Source organism: Apium graveolens, chromosome 9, assembly GCF_009905375.1.
Source record: "Apium graveolens cultivar Ventura chromosome 9, ASM990537v1, whole genome shotgun sequence".
Taxonomy (NCBI): Eukaryota; Viridiplantae; Streptophyta; class Magnoliopsida; order Apiales; family Apiaceae; genus Apium; species Apium graveolens.
The window spans coordinates 10,941,251-10,964,123 of NC_133655.1; the positions used below are offsets into that span (position 1 = coordinate 10,941,251).

The 22,873-nt window shown below is 33.0% G+C and overlaps 2 protein-coding genes across 3 annotated transcripts; one reads left to right on the forward strand and one right to left on the reverse strand.

Annotated features, from left to right (window-relative positions):
- Nucleotides 1-1,439: 1,439 nt before the first annotated feature.
- Nucleotides 1,440-5,978, forward strand: LOC141684020 (uncharacterized). 2 transcript variants are annotated; one of them, XM_074488849.1, is made up of 10 exons: nt 1,440-1,714; nt 2,736-2,800; nt 2,873-2,934; nt 3,053-4,192; nt 4,301-4,376; nt 4,472-4,582; nt 4,678-4,800; nt 4,916-5,011; nt 5,137-5,327; nt 5,421-5,978. In XM_074488849.1, the coding sequence occupies exons 1-10, from the start codon at nt 1,510-1,512 to the stop codon at nt 5,602-5,604; spliced, it is 2,253 nt and encodes a 750-aa protein (XP_074344950.1). In that variant the 5' UTR covers nt 1,440-1,509; the 3' UTR covers nt 5,605-5,978. The 2 variants fall into 2 exon arrangements, with proteins under 2 accessions (XP_074344950.1, XP_074344949.1); XM_074488848.1 differs by having other exon boundaries at nt 3,050-4,192; nt 5,421-5,977.
- An 814-nt stretch (nt 5,979-6,792) lies between these two features.
- Nucleotides 6,793-10,319, reverse strand: LOC141684018 (receptor-like protein kinase 7). The gene is made up of 2 exons (XM_074488847.1): nt 7,614-10,319; nt 6,793-7,515 (listed from the first exon to the last, which is right to left on the reverse strand). Exons 1-2 carry the CDS (start codon nt 10,180-10,182, stop codon nt 7,151-7,153), a joined length of 2,934 nt encoding a protein of 977 aa, XP_074344948.1. The 5' UTR covers nt 10,183-10,319; the 3' UTR covers nt 6,793-7,150.
- Nucleotides 10,320-22,873: the final 12,554 nt, after the last annotated feature.

Sequence of the window (22,873 nt, forward strand, 5' to 3'; positions counted from 1 at the left end):
TTTTCACTAGCAAGTATTTTTTGTTTGTTTGTTGAAGTAATTTTTATTTATTTTAAAGTATTAGATTATCCTAAATATGAATTTAATTATTTTGATTGGGATGTAATTTTTTTTTAATAATAACGTACTTTTATAATCCCAAACTTATTTATAAAATCACAATTATACCATTCAAAATACACGATGTAGATGTACTCATGTTAGATGGGTAATTATTGAGGGGCAATTTTTTCTATTTTAAATTATTTTAAATGCTAAAATTATTTTCTGGAAAAGGGCGATAAAATCCTGGAAATTAATGTCAACTAAAACCCCTATAACTAAAATATATATATATATATACAGTAAAACCTCTGTAAATTAATACTCGATTAATTAATAATCTCTCTAAATTAATAATTTTGTCCGGTCCCGACTTGGGTCAGTTAAAAAAATGATCAATTTCGATAAGATAATAAGATAATAATTTTTTTGAAAACCCTGTATAAAAATATGGTCCCAATAAAACTATAAATTAATAATTCCCTTATATTCATAAAAATATAGCTATTACATCTTTGTAAAATATGATTCAATTGTAGTTTACTTTTTCATATAATTTAAATCAACATGAAGCTCATCCCTAATCTTCCTTATTGCATCTAAAAATTCGGCTGTGGTGCTTTCATGTTGCATCAAAAAGTTATTAAGCATTTTTGATGCCTTGAGTGCTTCTTTACGTGTAATCGGCTCCAACGGTGTTATATCGTCTTCAAGATCATCTTCAACACTATTTTCAAGGATGGTGTTTGCAATCTCTTCTATACTCACATAATGTTTTTCTTGCTTCATCCGTCATTGTTGATTTTGTGACACCTTTTAGATGAGAAGCCATTGTTTTGTTTGTGTAATTTTTCCCCCAATCTAGTATATACAGTATATATAATATATTTTATGACTACACATACATTGAATACTTTTTATGTAAAATACAATGAATTAAATTAATTCATGTACTTTGAATTTTCCTAATATACATTGAATATTTTCAATGTAAAATACAATGAATTTAACTTATACACTACATGGACTTTGAATCTAATATATTGTACATTACATTGACTTTCTAAATTCATATACATTGAATTAATTGAATTAAGTATAAAATATAAATTGTACAATTCATTTTATTTAAATTTATGTGAATAAAAATTTAATCAAAAGTTATTTTTGTTTGCTACCGAAAATTCTCTATAAATTAATAATTATTAATTTATCGATTAATTAATACCTCTCTAAATTAATAGAATTCTCCGGTTCCAACTATATTAATTTATAGAGGTTTTACTGTAATTAAACAAACCACGAAAACACCATAATACCCTTGAGTTGCAACGGCTAGTTTCAGACAAACAACATTTAAACTTTAAACATTCACAACACTTCAAGTTCTGTCTACAACAACAGCTAGCTACTTTCTGTCACACACAAAACACACACTTAAACAGCTCATTTTTCGCTTATCAGAAAATGGAATCTACTCGATTATCGATACAGAAATTTCTGAAGGCAATTACTGAAGAAGAAGAAAAAGAAGTACAACAAAAAGAACAAGTAGAAGAGCTAAATGATGAGGAATTTTACGAAGAAATTGAGGCTCCTAAGTTTGTCGATTTCACTGCTTCCGGTGACCCTTTTCGCCCCGATGATTGTTACTGGTTCTGCCTGCGTGTTGGTAATTGTTGGTTATTTTTTCCCGATTAAATATTTATTATTCGAGTTTAATTGTTTAGTATACATTTGTGCTTTTTGAAACCTAGTAGCTGTAGATCTTGTGTTGGAAATTTAAATGTAGCCCAATTTTTTATTTGATTTGATAAATTTGGAATTTATTCATTTTTTGAAATTATTCGTGAACGAGTTTTTATGTATTAGCTTTTAATTTTTGCTTTAAAGATTGTTAGGTAATGACAGTTATGTGATTGTATTTGAATCTGTTTGTTAAAATTCTTATGAGAGACACTACATTATTAATCGATTAGTGCTAAATTGCTTGTAACAATGATTGAGGTTTAATTTGAGCATCGTATTTGAGGATTTGGTGATTTCAGGAATATCACTAAGCGTGGATAATGATGCAAAAAGAATGTTGCTTGATTTATCAGTCCCGAGTTGTTAAAATCTCACTCGGGGTTATTAGTCATGCTATATTTTTGATTAACATATTGAAAACTTGGGGAAGGGTGGGGAGAGGGGGAGAGGAAATATAATCGGGGTTTAATCAGCCTCTCTCCTTTTCTACTTCTGAACTAAGACTTTGAAGATTGTAGTGATTAAATCTAAATATTTATCCGGTACTTTCTTATGCTGAAGTTGTATTTCTTAGTCACCAGTAAGTACATATTTTCAATCTAGTTTACTAAATTAACTTGAAAATCTTAACACTTAGTTTATAAACAAAGGAATTATAGTTTCATTGATGTAGCCAAAATGAAGTACCTAAAGATAAAGTAAGAGACTGAAAATTGGGGGGAGCGACTTGCATCTTGATAATGGGAGTATGAGAGGTTGGTGCAAATGCTCATACATGGTAATACCTTATAGTAGCAGAGAAAAGGTTCCTACGTCTTTTATTTTAGAACCGGGCAGGCCAGTGCTTGAATTTATGTTTGCGAATTTGGTACATGCATAATTAGTTTTGTTCTCTCCGGATACTATTGTTTTGTTGGATCCTTATGTTTCTGAACTGATTTCAGGATGTGACCGAAAGCATGAGGAGGAACTGGACCCTGAAGAGATTTCAAAAAATTTTGTGCTTAGGGTACGACATCTCCTTACTCCTTTTTAAGAAACAACTTCTGATCGTAGTCCTGATTTAATACTATCTGTGCAGGTAATGGCAGCAAGGAGTCCTAATGTAAGACGTCGGAGAGCATTAAATGGAAGAAATATGAGGTAGACATTTAGAACCATATTACTTGTTCTGATAGTTCCCCAAATTCCTCAATTGTAGTTGAACAAGAATTAAGTTTTGCTCTCATTAAGATTGTCTACCTTATTTGTTTCCTAGTAGTATGAAATGCCCACTTTCAGCCCCCGCGAAGTCCTCGAGGTCCCGGTTACCAAGATTAGCTATGGTTTCGTCAATGTCTCAAAAGATGTTAGATGTAAAGGAGAAAGTTGGAAGTCATCCCAAGATAAATTTGAGTTCAACCCCAATGGTTAAGGGTAAGCAAGTTGCTTCCAAGTATATGACTACTCCAAGGAACAAGAGGAACCTTTCTCATCAAACATCCTTTCGAAGTGTTCAGAACCCAAGACCAACTAAAATTGCAGTCCCAAAAAGCCACTTGGTAGCAAAAGCTCTGGTGTTTCGGTCTCCTAGGAAAGACATACCCAAAGCAACTGCAGTGGAACTGAATACCCCTTTGACAAAGCTTTGTGAAGGGATGAAGAGGTTGGAGATAACAAGTCAGAGGAAGCGTGTATTGGGGTATACTGGCAAATCGGCAAAGGGAACCAAATGTAATCAGAGTAAAATACCTTCCGAATACTCTAGAAAACAGCGAACAATTCAAGACGATGGCAAATGTCTGCCTTTATGTCATCAAAATTGCAAAGGCAAGGAGGCCAAATTCCTAAAAACAAACAAGACTAACAGCAACAAACAGATGCCAACTGAACAGTTTGAAAAAGTTTCAGAAGATGGCTCCAGAAAGAAGAGGATTGACGTAAAAACAAAGGATAGTTCTGCTTTAGAATTTTCGGTAAGCGAAGGAAATGCACATGGTGAGGCTCCAAAAATGACAAAAAACAGTTCAAACACGATAATGAACTCTGCAGGAAGTGAGATAAACTCTTTGAGCAATCTAGACACAAAAGTCGAATCTTTATCATGTGATGCAGTAGCAGCTGAAAGAAATGAGCATGAGAAGCATCTGAAAACTGGAGTTTCTGGAAAAGAAGTTTTAGTTTCGGAGGTGTTGCTGTCTTCTGGAAAAAATTCAGACTTGTTGACAGGTAATGGCGGAGGTGAAATATGTTCTCTGCCAAATCTAGAAGCTGTGGATGTTCCCACATCTCATTCTCTTGTAGAAGAAGGGTTAAAAGGCAATGACATAATAATTAGAGAAGATCGTACTGAGGTATGTTCAAAGAATGAGCATATGCAGGGTGATAATAAAGAAAATGGTCAAGCCCCTGACGAGAACAGGTACGAGGCTATGTGTACCATACTCTTGCATGTCAACAGATAGACTTTTTAACTTTTGTCTATAATGATAAATATGAACGGGATACTAATCAATTTAATTGATTGCAGAGCTGTTAACTGTAACAATAATAATTCTAAAAAGAAATTACTTGGAAGGAAGCAGACACATGAGAATGGCAAAAAGGTTAGTGGACCTAGTTAATTTACTTCAAAATTGTGTTTAATCTATATGTGGTGCTGTGCACTCAAACCCTCCTTGCTTTATTGAAACTGATGTAGGTTGTTCGGGAAGTAAAGGATGCTCTCAGCACTACAACCACTGTTACTCCAGATGTTAAAAACAGAAAGCCAAAGCCAACAAATCCTAAACCTTTTAGATTAAGGACTGATGTATGCAAACATATTTACATTATCTTTGAAAGTTAAAAGGAAGACACTTTCCGGTGGTGGATCTGAGAAGGCTAAGATCTATTTTTTTTTTCCAGGAACGAGGTATCCTTAAGGAAGCTAACATGGAGAAAAAACTTCACCATCCTCAGAACCAAGCTGCAACAGTTTCAAGTTTCCGAAGTGGGAACTCCCAGAGAAGACGTGGAAATGATACCAAAGTGAGTATTTTCATCATATCCTATTTTAGTATTTCTGCAAGATCGCTTGAGATTAAGTTCTTCATTCATGATAAAAGATTAAGCTTCTAATTCTGATAGAACAATTTCATGACAGGAAAACGAAAAAAGTTCAGTACAAAGCAATGGAGGCAATAATAATCCTGACTGTGTTGATAAAGAATCATTGAAAGAAGTGCAAAAGGCTGCAGATGTAAGTTATTATCACTGTGTAGTTTAAAGATTATAAGTTTAAAATATCTACGGTGCATAAGAATTATACTTTTAGGACCAACGTATGCAGTTCGTAATTTTTTTGACCTTTTATTTAACATGCAGAAATTGGACAGAACAACTCGCCTGCAGACTATACGAGAGCAAGCATGTAGAACTCCACAAAGACGTCTCATTTCAGTGCAGAAAAATCCAAATCATACAACCTTGTCAAAAAATGATATCAACAATAATGAGAATAAAAAACCAGAAGATTGCATAAAAAAGCCACAATCATCGTCTTTTAGGCCTCTAGGGTGAGGATCTTCAAATTCCATATCTGTTACCTTGATAATTGCATATTTTTCAGACACTAACTTTAGATAAATGTTTTCTGTGGTTGCTTCTAGTAAGGGGAATTCATCGAAACTTCAGGGCAATGGGCTCAGCATAATAAAGGAAACATTGAAAGCCAAGTCAACTGGGAAGCCATTTGAAAGAAGTGTTACCTCATCTACAACATCAACAACTTCTGCTGCGTTCAGGTCATCGTCAAGGGTCCCAATCTTTCACACTGTTAGTGTATCCAAGTAACAGGACTGTGCAAAGAACGTTGTGTAGGTAACTGCCATTATAATCTTGTTGTTATCTGTATTCAGTTTTGTTGTTCGTATGTTGGATTATAGTTCGTCGCTGAAAGATTTGATCTATAGGCTCATTTATTCTGTATTCTTGGAAGCTTCAGCTTGAAGATGAAAGACGTGTTATAGTAGAAAACATGTGTGTTAATAAATTGTTATCCCAATAGTATATATAAGCCTCTTTTAGAACTTGTAAAGATATTGTATGAAATTTCGACAAAAAATTGTATTGGATTTGCTGCTGGAGACCTGTTTTAGCAAGATATTTTTTCTGTGTCAATACCGCTTTCCAGCAAAGTTATCTGATTGCTTAGTCCTGTGCAGTTGTGATTGATTTGTAATTCTTTTTTATTCGAAACAGATGTAAAGAACATGTCACGGTGAGCAAAGTAGATGCAGTTGCTCCTGCATCCAACTTCTTATAGTGACAAATGTACAACAATTAGTTTTTGCACAGAAAGCCATATATGAAATCATCCGAAAAATGCCATAAACACAGGACTAGAGAATTGAAATCATCTGGAGTAGTACTTGCCCATTGTTTCTAATCCCTGTCAGAAACCACGGATGATTCGTTCAAACTCTCATCATGTACTCTCATTAATCTCTCATGGCCTTCCCTTCTATGCTTCCCATTCTTCTCTGCTCACTTCTTTGTCTAACTTACTGTTTAGCAAAAACCCGAATAGGGCCTAAACAAATAGTCATTCCAGTCTACAAAGATCCACCTACATTCCAATAACTCGCAGAAATATATCAGAAAACTCCCCTTCTCCTCGCTTCCCTAACTGTTGATCTGGGAGGCATGTTCTTATGGACTGACTGCAAAAGCACTTACATCTCCACTACCATTCGCGCAGGAGGCTGTCACACCTCTCAGTGCCCCATGTCTCAGGGGTCTGATATCTGCCAACGGTGTTTTCGGCTCCCAGATGGGACTGGTTTCACTTATGCCAACACATGTTGGAGATATCCAACAAACACTGTGACAGGCTATGTTCTTGTCTACACTTATAAACTTCCGTTTATAAGTGTGTATATGAATTTATGCATTCTTTCTATGATTAGAAATGGTTTTCAAACAATTAGATATCTTTTTCTTTAATAAAACAGAATTTCTTCTGTTCATCTACAAAAATCATAGAACGAAGAAACACTAGATTGGTGACAATGGATCACCCAACACGAATTCAAGGAATACGCATCTCAGATATGTGTCTCACCTCTTTCGGGTGATACACAAGTCTCACATGCATCTGCAACATAAAAAAGGTCTTCACCAAAGGATCACTTCTGAGAAATGTAGTCATAAACAGTTACAAGTTCATTTGCAGAGCGCCCTGCATCTGCAACAGTCTATTTACACAAAATTATCTACTTATACTAGTTTATCCATGTATCAGCTTCTGCAAAACACATTCAGTACACCCCCTTTGCATTGCAATGCTATGCAAATATATCTCGAAAAGTTAGTGTACCAACAGAACTTTTGCAACTTCTTATTCCTTGCTGTTTTGACCTTCACTTTTGACAGATACCTCACCTGATGAACAAGGTCCTACATCCTCCAGCATGTGCACTACCATTTTCATAGAAGGCCTTAAAGTAGGAATCTTGATTGTGCAACGGATTGCAATGGTCAAGACCTTGGCAGCATATTCCTTCAAGCTGTCTGAAATGGTCGAATCTACCAAGTAAATAGCCCTCTCTTCATTCCTCATCATCGCGTCACATACCCACTGGACTAGATCCTTCTCTCCGAATTCAGGTTCAGTTGGCTTTCTTCCAGTAACCAATTCCATTAGTACAACCCCGAAGCTGTAAACATCACTCTTTTCGTCTACTTTGTATGCATATGCATATTCTGCAACACCAACAAAAACAAAACAATGTTCAATTAACAAGGCAAAACATACATTATTCCAAAAATATGAACCAAGACAATGAACATGTGAAACAAACCTGGAGCAATGTAGCCATATGTCCCTGCAATCATTTGTGTAGTCCTCTTGAGTCCATTAGGCTGAACTACTTTTGCTAACCCGAAATCAGCAATTCTGGGCTTCATATTTTCATCCAACAGTATGTTGCTTGATTTCACGTCACGGTGTATCACCGGCCTATCACAGCCATGATGCAGGTATTCCAAGCCCCTTGCAGCCCCCAATGCTATATCATACCTGATACCCCAATCCATTCTGATTTGCTGACGCGTGTGCAACTGATCCCATAAACTCCCATTTGGCATGTACTCGTAAACTAGCAGATACGAGTCTTCACTTGTGATACTGCAGTACAGCTTCACGACATTCAAATGTCGTATTGAGCTCAACATTGTAACCTCAGCATCATACTCAGGTGTCCGGCTCTTCCCTTTTTCGAGCATAGGTGAGGTTGTCTGGAATTTAATCTCTCCACTGGAATGTTGTTTCCAAATGTGCTTAACAGCTAATTGTTTACCACAACTTAAGGTGACCTTATACACACTTCCACAGCCACCTTTACCTATCACATTCTCTTGTTTGAGTGCTTTCACTATCTCTTCCTCACTGAAGCTCAACATATAGTACTGTTTCAAATCCCAAGAATCGCGTCTCTGGATAGGACAAGTCTCACTGTTTTTCCTCCGATTTGCTAAAACTAACAATACAAGTACCAAAACCAACACAACTGCCCCAGCAATAGAACAAGAGATAATTACTTTCACCAGGATCGACATTTTATGACCTGATGATGTGCAAGGCTTAAAATTTCTGATGCCACTATCACTGCACAACCCCGGATTTCCAACAAAGCTCTCACTGAAGACATTTATTGATATAGAACCTGGTATACGCCCACTCAACTGGTTGTATGACAAATCAAGAAGGCTTAACCGAGACGAAGACAAACTCTCTGGAATCTTTCCAGAAAGTTTGTTATCAGATAGATTTAAGGAGTTCAAGTTTTGTAAATTACCAAGACTTGCAGGAATTTCACCATGAAGTGAGTTTTCAGCAAGACTTAACACATTTAAAGAAACACATGATCCTATTGAGTGTGGAATGGCACTAGAAAAATTGTTGTGATCTAAGTAAAAACTACTCAATCTTACCAATTCTCCAACAGTTGATGGAATTTCACCAGAAAATTTGTTTGAACTCAACACAATTGACTCCAAGGAAGAAGCTTTTGAAATGGTAACAGGCAATTCCCCAGAAAATCGATTATTGGATAGAAACAGCTGAGACAAATACTTGGCCTGACCTATATTGCGCGTCACAGGACCTTCAAACTGATTGAATGTAAGATCAAGTATTCTCAAATTTGGCAACCCCCATATTCCAGTAGGAACAGGGCCTGATAGAGAATTATTTCTTACCCGAAAACGATCCAAAGTTAAACAATTTGCATAACTCTCAGGTATTTGGCCAGTAAAATTATTTTGAAGCATAAGTAAATCAAGCATCGTACCTTTCTTGCACATATCAGGTGGAATTGGACCAGTGAAAAAATTTTCCGCAACATCTATTGATTGAAAATCAGTCCAAGAACCGAGTTTTTGTGGCAGAGAGCCTGTGAACTTGTTGGAATACAGAGAGATTTCTCGAAGAAACTTGAAGTCTCCAAATTCCACTGGAACCTCTCCTGATAATTGGTTTTCGAATAGCTGCAGTATTGTAAGGTTTGTTAAAGACTTCAGCTCAGATATATCACCTTCAAGACTGTTATTTGAAGCATCCAGCTCCTTGAGGTTGGTAAGATTTCCAAATCCAACAGGAAATTCTCCAGAAAGATCATTATCATAGAGATAAAGTTCCGAAAGTTTGGTAAGTTTGGTAATTCCAACTGGGATTTTACCAACCATAAAATTGTCTGAAAGCTCAAGATGTTCAAGAAGAGTAAGTTTTCCAATATCCTCTGGAATGTGACCTTTAATACTTGAGTTTGTAAGGTAAAGCCAATATAACTTCTCAAGTTTTAGTATTTCCAAAGGAAACAGATTTTTTTCGAATTCATTGTCACCTAGACTCAAGAACCTTAGGCTTGTAAGATTTTCCAATGATTTCCAAGGAAACGAGCCCGAAACTCCACTAAGATTCAAGCTCAAGAACTCGAGTTTTGTTAACGAAGACAAGTCGGGAACTCTCCCAGAAAACGAATTCCAACCCAAATCCAAGTACTTCAAATTAGTACAATTTCTCAAATGATCACTAATACCACCAACCAAAGAGTTGTTACCTAGTGATATTTTTTCAAGTGATTCAAGAGAACATATAGAATCAAACGGAACAACCCCAACAAGATTTTGCAAAGAAAGATTAATTTCTGTAACCATGTGATTAGCATCACAAACTATGCCAGTGAAGTTGCATGGTGAATTTTTAGCTGACCATGTACTAAAAAAATTCGAATTTGATTTTTCGAGATTGGACTTGAGTTTGAGAAGGACATCAACTTCATTTGAAGTTGAAGGAAGGATCATACCGCAGAAAAAGAGCGCGATGAGGGGAAGAAATATCCGGTTACCGGAAGATTTATCAGGTGACATGCCAGCAAGTTGAGGTACAAAGATTTAGTGCAGGTGGTTAGTAAAAGAAACAGGGTGTGAAAAATGGACTAGTTGAGTGTAGAGAATTCTCTGCATGAGGGTGGTGGCTGTTCAGGATTCACATTGTGTGCCAATTGCTTCCTATTTGACATCCTGAAAGTTGATTAGTCAAAAGCTTTTATGGAATAAAATAAAATAGAATCAGCTTTTTTTCTCTTAAAAAAAACGTATTCTAGAACTTCGAGTGCACTGAATCTTTGGCCGAAATATTTTCTTAAACTGAATTGTAAACTTTTTTTCTTAAACTGGCTTGCAAACTTTTTTATTTTTAATGTGAAAGAGCCGGGAAGAGGTATATCATCAAGAAAGTAAACTTATCTTTTGAATTAAAGAGAAAATGCACTTTCTAAAAATTATAACGCATGAAAAATAATCCCTAAAAGATCACATTATTAAGAACATACCCAAAAAATCTAACGAACCATTCGGATTTTAAAAAGAAACGAATCAAAGAGCCGAAATTGTAAAAAATTAAAGAACTTAGATTTGAAAGTAGAAACTCGCGAAAATTGTATTAGTCAACATTTTAGACTGTTTAGACCATATCCAATCATAAGAAACCCTTAGCAGCATATCAAAAATAAAAATTATAAAGAATATCTAAAAAAATTATCACTCCAATGAGAAAAAACTCTTATCTATCATTTTAGCCAACCTTTTTATGTAGGATATATTTGTTGAACCTCTGCTAGCCCGTAGTGAAATTTCATGTCATCGGTTACCATACAAAAATAATACCTTCTCTTTATAATAACTTCAAATAGTAATAACATGCTACTTTTGAAATATAACTAATCATTATAGCTAGGGGTGCACATGAGTGGGTTGGGTCAGTTTCGACAATAACTGACACAACCCATTTAGTTCGGATTTGAAAATTTTCAACCCATTAATATCAAAAAAAAATATAACTTAATCCTATTATATGAGTGATGGGTTGGGTTGGGTAGGGTTGAATTAAATGGGTTGAATAAAAATAATAATAGACAATAAAAAAATGCTATATACAAGAAATAAATTATTGTTCAAATTACTACAGATATATTAAAAAATGTATAAAGATATTTTATACCACAAATGTATAGTTAAAGAAAAATACAACTCTCGGAAAAATAAGTGGAAAGTTAAAGATACAATCTTGATTCAAAAACATAAATTCTTAATTTCACAACCTATCAAAATTTATTTTTCCTCTACATAAATATATGATAAGCATAAATACTATAAACAATCAAATTGGTTTAACATAATAGTTTGTGAAAGCACCTTATTATATTGCAGCTCATTGTCCGCTTCATATTACCCGAGTTCAATTCAATTTAAAAAGTTTAGTCCAAAATTACGATCAAATTCAAAATTTATTATTGTTATTACTTCATTTGTCTACTGCCTCGTGCATAGTCAGTTATGGGTAAAAGCAAATGTATCAGGTTGTGTCCGAAATTAAAATGGGTCGGGAGTCAGTAATATATAATGAAAATGAGTTGGGACTTAACAATTAGACCGGGTTGGGTTGGGCTAGGGTTTTAAAAAGTTAAAATCCGAACCAACCCAATATAATCAGTCCAACAAAAATTTAACCCAACTAACCCATGGGATTGGATGGTTCGATTTGGTCGGCCCAAATAAGAATTGGTTTGAACCGATTTGCTAACCCACGAACAGCCCTAATTATAGTCAACTTCACCAGAAAAAATCGCATTACAGGTTCAACAAATTTTACATATCGATTATTTTAAAGTATTTTAGTCAATCATTTTAGCTAACACCATTGTAGAAGCTCTTAGTCGATCACTATTTTGGTCAATCATTTTAGTCATGAAGTATTGGACATGCTCTAACAATCCAGAAAAACCTTTTGCTTTCTTATTTGTATATGTATAATTAAAATAATAAAATAATTACATATATTAATATATATAACATATATATAATATAAATTAGTTCCGATTAATTCTCAATTACCGATTAAATCATAGACGGTGTCCCCACCGATAACATCCGATTTTTTACTTTTTGCAACAATGGTCAGAACTTATAATATATTTATTCTTTTACTTTATTTTTTCTATTTTTTGCTTATTATACTTTTCTTACAAGTATGTATTATAACTTTACAAGTGTGTATTTGTACTAGGAAATTCTCGCCATGAATAAAGGTCGAATTCAGAATGTACGATGATAAATGATAAACTTTTAATTACTTGAGCTATCAACCGTGCTCTTGTTCATTATAGTTAATTGTTTTAATTTTGTGCAAATCTTTTCGGAAAAGCACATGATTTTTCAAGAATTTTTTTGTGAAAAACTATGTTTATGAGAATTTTTCGAGAAAATTTAAGAAAACTTTTTTCCCAAAAGTTTTCGGAGAAATTTTTCCTAGGATTTCCCCCCATTAATTTGTTTATCAGGAAAATTTTCCGTTCGAGACATATTTCCCGAAAATATTCTTTTCTATTTTTTTCGAGAATCTCATAAATGTTTCTCCCGTGAATTTGTTTAAGGGGAAATTTTCCATTTTTTTCAAGAAATTTTGTTCCAAAATTCTTTCCAGGAATTTATTTATCGGGAGAATTTTCCGAACAAAAATTTTGCCGAGAAATTTTTCCCAGAAAACTTATTTGAACATTTTTTTTGTTGTAAAATATAAATATTTAAAATTTAAACTTCAAGTTCTAAAATTTTCCGAAAAGAAAGTACTGAAATTAAGTTTCTTAAATTTTCAAACAAGAGATTTGGAGTAAAAATTCAAAATTTTAAAATCTTGATTTAAAATGAAACTAATGTTTAATATCTGATAAAAAAATGTTTACTACCTTAATAGATTAATACTTATTTTAAATAATAATAAAAAAAATAACATACCTTAAATCACGGAAAAAGGTACTCAAATACCGATTTGTGGTCAATGTGCCGCCATTTGAAGGAACGTGACGTGGGAGAAAAAATGGTGTTCATTTAAAGGTGACGGCATAGCATCATTACTTTCAATCCAAACACGACTCTGCACCCGATACGAGATAATTTGGTTTGTGAAATAAACAACTAAATAAATTTAAATTTACGTTGGTAACACCCGCATTTCCGTATTATTAATTCTCTAATTAAAATTAAAATATAATACAATAATTAATCCAAAATTATTTTATAAATATACTATTACAAAAACGTAGCTAATGGAAATCCAGAAGTCAAACTACTTCAAACCTAAGGTCCTCGAAACCTCCGACGTTATCCAACTCGAATGTTAGACGAAACCTAAAAATAGTAATAATGAGTTGCGAAGCCCACCAAGCAACTACCGTACAACGACTCAAAATAATATTTTTAAATTTTTCGAAAACACAATTTAAACATGCTTGAGACATAACACAGATCACACAAAATCACAAATATATTCGATAACAAGCTGAACAAAGATGCACACAATATAATCAATAACCATAATCAAAGCGAAGCACATGACACATTCTATAATTCACATAATCAAATTTCTTAATCAATTAATAAATTTTAATAACAAATTCTTATATTTAGTCTTACAGTCCTAAATCACACCTTATGTCACACTTTGCCAGAGACCGACATCTTATACCTTATGTCACACTTCCTAATTGACTGGATTCTAATTCTTATTCGATTGAGAGCTAGTTTCCATCCCTCGCCAAGTGAAACTGAAACTTGATAAGGTATCGATGTGTTTCAGAACGTGCGCAAACTAGTTCTATGTTCTATGCATCACACTACCCAGTGATTGAGTTCTAATTTTTATACATGACTAAGACCGGGGATTTCTTTGAATTCGTTTTTTATCAATCACATATCGATTTCACACTTATACAACTAAACAAATATTGGAGAATATGTAATCACACATAATACGAAATGTTATACAATATACGAAGCAACAATTATTCACTTAAAGAACACGTAGGCAAACAAATAATACAGAGCAACGGAAAGTTACTTACCTCAATCACGCAAACAGATAATTTACATTAAATCACACAGTCAATCCTTACTAACCCATCAAACACGAAACATCTAAGATCTTGAAACTCTCCACGATTCCAATTATGATCAGATATGTATTTAGCCTTTTTACCCTCCAAACGTTGTTTTCTTGAAAAACACGAAAGTTGTAATAATTGAAAAATCTTTCCAAAACTCTACAAGATTGCTGATTTTTATAAGAAAAGGCCCTACGAATTTTGATATTAAAAACGAGAAAAACGAATATGGTGTATTTATAACAATACAAAACTCTGTTTCTAAACCTACAAGTTATCCATATCAAAGTCTGATCCAAATTTTAAATCCCATTACACTAATTAAATTATAAAATTCTAATCTTAATCAAATTTAAACCATTTTATTCTTTTATTAATCTAATTTTAAAAATTACGGGATAATTACAACGTTACCGCCAAAATCATATTATATATACTAACTGAATTACAGAAAAGCTGAGTTAAAACAAAACCATGTTTTTTATAAGATAAAAATTGTTAATTACTTTTTAAGATCAGTATAATTTATAGAAAAGAATAGAGAAGTTACCGAAAAATTGTTCCTTTTTTTTCTTGCAATTTTATTATTTTTAAAAAATATTTACGAAAATACGGTTTGCAACCTACCAAATTTTTTAAAAGTTTTTCAAAAAAAGTAATTGAAATTACTTTGATTGGTTTCAAGTTTACGTCCAGTTGCCTTTAGTTGCAAATTCGTATTATTGCATTAAAAAAGGTTAATTTTTGTGGACAAGAAAATAAATATGTATTTTCAGAAAACCTCAAAAAAATGTTTGTTTATTTACAAAAAAAAATAGAGTTTAAATTTCAATTTGAGGCGATTTCGCATACAAGTGCGGGATTTTAAATTACAGTTTCATTTTGAAGACCATGAAACTAGGGTCTGTTTGGCCAACAAAATAAGCAACTTATTTTTTTATAAGTCCGTAATTGATGAGTGTTTATCGGCCCAACTTATAAGTCGAATTAACAATTTATAAGTTGATAAGTTGAATGTTAGCAACGACGTAATTTTTCTCAACTTATTTTATTTTTTTGTTTTTATTAACTTTTGGTTTAAAATTTATGTTTTTACACGTCTTTCTTATATTTAAAATTTATTTATTTTAGTCCAATTAAGTAAAAAAAATTTGATATTTAACCAAACACTTATTTAACTTATATGTATCCATTTACTTATCACTTATAAATCCTTTATTCATTTTAAATCATAAATTACTTATTTTAAAATTTTCAAAACGGGCGCTAAGTACGAGAACACAGCGAAAGGGGGTGATGAATAATGGAATATAATCCTATTCTTTTATATGCCTCCAAATCCAGGATGACATAAAAAATGGGTGTGGTGTTGATTTCAAATCTTGTAGATCTGATTTGTTTGTAAGTAGAATATAGCATAAAACCTTTTGTAACTACCTCAGTTCACAGCTTTGACTATAACACACAACTAGATCAACATCAATTGCCAATTGAACATGCAAGTCCTATAGCCTTTTAAATTAATTCTCAAATATAATATAAATATTAGTTTTTAGTAAATTAAAATATGATTAAGGATGTTTGTCTCCAACAATACTACTTATACGTATTCCTTATTTAATATTTTATTATTAAAATGATACCACATCAACTAAAATTTAACATAAAGGGATAGTGGTCCCCTAATAGTTAGAAGATCCTTAAAAAAATGATACAAGTACTTAAAAATGAGAAGTGAGAGGAGGCTTTTAACTTTTTTAAAAAAATATTAAGAGTATTGCGGCACAAATTTTGCTCAAAATCCTTATAATAAAAGTTAAGAGGCCATATAAGTAATCTGTTGGACTTGCTCTTATAACTTTAAGCAGATAAGTTAAATGTTAATAACGACGTATTTTTTCTCAACTTATTTTGATTTTTTATTTTTTTTATTAACTTTGATTTTAAAAATATATAAATATATATTAATGTTAATCTAACTTAAAATTCACAAATTAAGATAATTATATTTAAAAATTATTTATTTTAGTTTATTTAAATGAAAGAAATCCTATTTATAAGTAAAATTAACCAAATACTTAAATAATTTATAAACTTTCATCTATATATCACTTATAAATTATTTTTTCATTTTAAATTATAAATTACTTATTTTAAAATTTTCAAAACCCGGTCAACTCTACGGTGGACAAGACAACCATCACTGCCTCCCAATACTTTCTTGTCAATTTTATTTTATTAAAAATATACGTCCTGGTCATGGTCTTCAAAATAGTATTCATTTTCGCCGGTTATTAAATTAGTTAAGATTTTAGTTTAATTATTAATATGTTCATTGAGTTCGTATGTTGTATATTTCTTAAATTTGATTTATCTTTTGACAAGAGGATTAGTTCTACATTTCTATTCTTAAAATAAATTCCAAAAGATATAATTGTATTTATAAGTTTAAACTACATTAAAACTTATTCAAAAACTCAAACATTAAATATTTTTTTTGACAAATACATAGTATTTTCATTAAATTGAATATTATACAGTGGGGACAAACCCCCAACTGTCGATACAACCAGTAAAACAAATAACATACTAAAAACAATTAGATGATTTGTTTTCTGATCGTTTAACACATATAATTTAAAATTTCTTGAAATTAAAAACGAAATCAAAGATATTTCAAGTGATCCAAATTGCACCCACATATCTGAAAATAGCAACATCGCAATTGATCATATAACATACAAACTATGATATGTTCAGAAACACCAATGGCATAAAATGAGATTGGAGAAGCGGCAAATCAGCTATCTATATGCCGAACACCAGTTATGAACATGCCGAAAACACCCAAACTATTAAAATGGACAAATCCTACGATAGAGGAGGAAAAACGGGAGGCGTCAGTAGTATTATTCAAACATTAAATATTAAGTTTATATATTTCATCACAGCAGCCGTTTTGTCCTTCTAGACAAGAAATTCTTATGAAATTCAATTAACATCGAGTCGATTAGCATGATACATGAGCATAAATCTGAAACGATATCGTAACTCGTTTAACATATGTGTCACTGAGATGGGTGGCAACATATAAAATTATAAAATTAGAAACAAGTTTTGCATTGGAGTTGTATTTGCATGAAAAAAACAAATACTAGTTGCAGATTTTATTAAAAATAAATACTAATACCACTGGCCTCTTATCTTAAAATTCAATATTGTGTACTAGCAAAAATAGCTACTTTTCATATTAAATATATTCCCAGGCTTAAAATGTGTATTAGCTGGTAAAATGTTTATTACAATGAAGCAGCAGAAGAACATGTTATTGTGATTTATTGACATGAAAAAAAACACGCAACGAAGCTCAATGTACGCAGAAGAAGTAAATCTAACTCGCACCATCCTGGTTATGTCGTGATATGCAAAAAAATTAATTTTGGAAATATATTTCGAATTTTAACTCATATTTATTTTGATAAACTTATTATTTTTGGTTCTGTTCGATGTATAATTTGAAGTCAAATATAAAATATCCAAAAATATTTTATTATTATTATTATTATTATTATTATTAGCATATAACTCGTGCGATGCACGGACTGATTATAATATTTGAAATTTTATTGTTTAATAAAAATAAATTATAAAAACCATAATTAAATATTATTGGGATTAACAAAGTTAAATTTTTTATTTTGTATGTATTATATTATTGAAGGATTCAAAATTTAGACAGTTAAAATCTTAAAAGGTCGTTTCTTGCGCGAGTGCAAAGTTCATAAGAAAGTGAGAGTTTTGAATAATATTGATGTATGTGGATGATTTGATATTTTTTTCTAGAGATAATTTCATTTTGCACCCCTTATATTTGCCAAAAATTCAATTTTGTATGCCTATTTTCATAAATTACAAATTGCATCTTCCTATTTTGAAATCCGCTTTAAGTTGCACATTTTGTGCCAAATTTTGTCAATTTTTTTGCCCAAATTATTGTTTTCAGCAATATATATAATCTATTATTGAAAAAAAAGATGAGATATATTGTTAGAGACAACAATTAAGGCTAAAAAATTAGGCAAAATTGTGCATGTTGAAACGGATTTCAAAATAGGGGTCTGCAAACTACAATTTATGAAAATAGTTATACAAAATTGAGTTTTGGCCAAATATAAGGGGTGCAAAATGAAATTTTCTTTTTTTTTTAATATATATTTTGTTAGATATATTTGGTAATGTCATGTCTAATATGATTTATGTTTACTTTTTAGATCTTACTTAAAACAGGACAAATCAGTACTTAACTGAAATCAACACTTATACTGAAGTCAGAACTTAAGTTATCAGTACTTAAGGTTCAGGAGATATTTATCAGGAGATAATATCAGAACTTAAAGGAAACTTTCAGATAAGGAAGGCGGCTGATTGAAAGGAAAGAAGATCAAGTCAAACATAAGAAGAGATATTTATGAAGAAGGAATTCTATTAATAATGGAATACTTGGAAGAAAAGATAACTGATTGATATATTTTAGGAAGCAGAATTATATTCCATATCAATTAGCAATTATCTTGTAACTGTGTAATATATAAATACAGACATAGGGTTTACACTATAAGTGTTACCATTATCGAGAATATTATTTATTGTAACCCTAGCAGCTCTCGTGATATTTTGTTCATCACTAAGAGAGGACAGTTCCATATTGTAACATAGTTTATTGCATCGAATAACGTATGTTTTCTGTTACTTGTGTTATTTGAATTCGATTTGATTGTGCTATACACTGTATTCAACCCCCTTCTAAAGTGTGTGTGACCTAACAAGTGTTATCAGAGCCTATCTGTTAACACACAAACAATTTAAGATCCAAAAACAATCATGTCTGAACCAGAAACTTCAACCAAGCCCACCAAAACTGAAGAACCACCAAAGACTCAAATCCATAGTCGATATAAGGCTATTAGAGTTCCCATACTGAAGCCATCTGAATATCCCATATGGAAGGTGAGGATGACTATGTTTCTGGAAGCTACTGATCCAGAATATCTTGACAGAATCCATAAAGGACCTCACAAGCCAACAAAACTCGTTGTTGTAGTTGCAGGTGAAGCAGCAAAGTCTGTACCAAAGGAGAAGAGTGATTACACTGCTGAAGATATCGCATCAATTGCTAAGGATGCTAAGGTACGACACTTGCTGCATAGTGCCATTGATAATGTAATGTCAAACAGGGTAATTAACTGCAAGACTACAAAGTAGATATGGGATGCCTTGGAGACAAGGTGCCAGGGAACTTATTCGATTAAGAAGAACAGGAAGACAATACTCAGTCAAGAGTATGAACACTTTGACTCAAAGCCTAATGAGTCATTGACTGATTTATATGACAGAATTGTCAAACTCTTGAATGGTTTGTCACTAGTTGATAAGGAGTATGATATTGAAGATTCAAACCTTAAATTCCTGTTAGATCTTTCTGAAAGTTGGGATTTGAAGGCAACAATTATAAGAGACAACTATAATCTTGAAGAAACAACTCTTGATGAAATTTATGGGATGCTCAAGACTCATGAACTTGAGATGGAACAAAGAAGCAAGAGGAAATGAGGAAAGTCAAGGACAGTTGCTCTTAAGGCTGAAGAAGAATCCCCAAAGGCAGCTACATCAAGGAAAGGAAAAGGAAAAGCGCTCATCACAAAGTCTGATACTGAGTAATCAAGTTCTGATAGTGATGATGACTCAGAAACTGAAAGCTTGCCTGAGATGGATGCTGATGAAGAGATGATGAAGCTGTGTGCTCTTATGGTGAAAGGAATCACAAGGATTGCATACAGAAAGTTCAGAAAGGGAAATAGGCTTTCCAGAAAAGGTGCAATTTCTAATAAGAAGAATTTCAGAAAATCTGAAGGCAAATGAGGGAAGTCTGACAGAGGAGATTACACAAATATCAAATGCTACAACTGTGGTGAGAAAGACCACATATCTCCTGATTGCAAGAAAGTGAAGAGTGACAAAGACAATGCTCTTATCACAAAGAAGAAAAGTTGGACAGACACTTCAGATTCTGAAAGTGAGGAGAACTATGCCTTGATGGCAAATGCTGATACGACAAATGCTGACAACAGTCCTGAAGCTGCTGAGTTAAAGGTACCTCAAACTACTTATGCCTTTCATACTGACGGTATTAATGAGTTGAGAAGATATCTTAAAACTATGTTCATTAGTTATAGAGATCAAACTTTAACATGTGAAAGATTAACTTCTTAAAATCTTGCTTGTAAAAAGATGAATGATTATTTAGAAAAAGAGTTAGTCATGTTCCATCAAACTTAGAAAGATAGAGATGATGATTTCTATGTTAGGGATGAAGTACTTAAAATGTGTTATTCTCAGTGGACTAACAATGAGATTTACAGAAGGGGGGGGGGGTTGAATGTAAATCTCAAAACTTTTTCAAGTTTTGAGCAATTTGTAAGACTAAGTGTTTGAGTGATCAAATGTGTGTGAATTGCTTGGAGCTGATGCAGACAGATATATATTTAAACACAAATGTAATGAACACAAAGAACTTAAAAACTTTTCTGGTGGATTTGTTGTTCCACCAGAGATGTGTTATTTCAGAAAATCTGTGATTCAAAATTAAATCACAGCTGCTTCCTAGTACAAACTAGATGATTTTCTCTCTTAATATTTCTAAACAGCCCAGGGAAAATTCACCTCTAATTACTAGCTACTACTTGGTTTATATAACACCAAGTTTACAAGTGAAGACAAAGATAAAGTACAATAAGACAATAGTTCTCCACTTGTTTCTGTTCCATTTTTATCCAGTGTAATATGGAATTATCTGTTGACTTTCCATTATGAACCAGACTAAAAATGGCTGCTTTTTCTGCTGTTCCTGAAATAGGCTACCACATCTCTGTCAATCCATGTGCCTCTGTCAGCTTTGTTAACTGTCACTATCAACTGCTATGAGACTGAGCATCCGTTGAAGCTTTCATCCGTTGATGACTTTATCCGTTGATGCTCTAGCAGTGCATCCGTTGAAGCTTTCATCCGTTGATGGCTTTATCCGTTGATGCTCTAGCAGTTGAAGCTTTATCCGTTGAAGCACTTATCCGTTGATGGATATTATCCGTTGAAGCATTAGAGACATCCGTTGAAGCTTAGTTTCTTATCCGTTCAAGGTCTTCAATATCTGTTGACACTTCTTCACTTATACAAAATTACAAGGCATGAAACATTTATAATTAGCCCTCCTATTTGTACATCCATTAGCAGTCAACATGACTGATTATCTCCTAACAACATCTAAGAATTACAGCTTGAAATCAGAGAGTGAGATGTGCTACAATACCAAACTTATTGCTAAGTAAGGCTACTCCTTCAACGGATAGACAAGATGGTCTTATCCGTTGAGGCTACAAACACTAGATTTCTACTTAAGTGTTTTGCTGAACTTATCATCAAACTAATACACATATTCCTAACAATCTCTCCCTATTTATGTCTACTAGAACTGTAGGCATAAATTTGGGTTTAGCTTGATGATAACAAAACACTTAACATATATATAAACTGTAACAAAGCAGAAATTCAAAAGTGCTGCAAAAGTGTATATGTTGAGATGAAATTGAAGAAATACATTGTTTCCAAGGGTGCTCCTTTAGCCTGAGCAAATTACTTTCTTTTCCTTTGATCCCTGGTTTTCTTTCCTAGCCTCCTGTCATTCTCCTCTATTTGAAGTTGAAGTTGTCTGTAGAATTCAGCTTCATCTTCTTCATTGATATCTAACTTAGATTGCATATCCTTGAGAGTTTCATTACTGGCAATCTTTAGCTGATCTTCAATTCTGAAAAATCTTCTGACTCCTTTGTTGTCTCTGAACTCCATCAACCAATGAGGTGATTTGTGAATTGTAATACCTCTCTCTTGAATGAGTAAAGTTCTAGGCAAGGCATTGGGCTCCCTCCAAGTTTTCCTTATGTTGGCAATCTTGTTGAGAATCTCAGTCCTGGCAGTTCTGGTAAAGCCAGAATCCTTATGTATGGCTGAGTAGACTCTAATCAAGGTAGAGTAGCCTTCATTCAGAATTCTGTGAAGAGGCCATGTTCTTTCCCCAGCTCCTTTGTATTTGAACACTAGTCTTTCTGGTAGCTGTCTGTAGGCAGCTATTCCCCTTACATCCTCCAGCTCATCCAGATAGAGTTTAATGTCTAAAAATTCTTTTATGTCACAGATGTGAACATAATCATCTTTAGAGGTTTGAGGTTTATGCTTAGGTTTCTGTGCGAATTTGATTGAGGCTTTAGAGGGTGTTGATTTGATTCTTCTTTTCTGCTTCTTTGATGGTGGAGAAGAGGTTAGGAAGGTGGGCAATTTGATGGTGTCCCAATCAATTGGTTCCTCCTTGGGAATGATTGTTTCACCATGAATGTTCATGAAGGGGTCAGGTACAATGGGTTCAGGAATAGAGGGTAGTGGTTTGGATATTGATTGGGTTTCTTCAGTCTTATCTACCTTCTTTCTCTTTGCATTGACCTTCTTTCTTTTCCCTTTCTGCCATTCTTCCTTACTTCTTTCCTCCATCTCAGTACCAACCATGTCCCCCATAG

Coding starts and splice junctions, on each gene's coding strand:
- LOC141684020 (XM_074488848.1), top strand. CDS start 1,510: ATGGAATCTACTCGATTATCGATACAGAAATTTCTGAAGGCAATTACT. Junction 4,377..4,471: donor CACATGAGAATGGCAAAAAG/GTTAGTGGACCT, acceptor AAACTGATGTAG/GTTGTTCGGGAAGTAAAGGA. Junction 5,328..5,420: donor TCGTCTTTTAGGCCTCTAGG/GTGAGGATCTTC, acceptor GGTTGCTTCTAG/TAAGGGGAATTCATCGAAAC.
- LOC141684018 (XM_074488847.1), bottom strand. CDS start 10,182: ATGTCACCTGATAAATCTTCCGGTAACCGGATATTTCTTCCCCTCATC. Junction 7,516..7,613: donor ATATGGCTACATTGCTCCAG/GTTTGTTTCACA, acceptor TTGGTGTTGCAG/AATATGCATATGCATACAAA.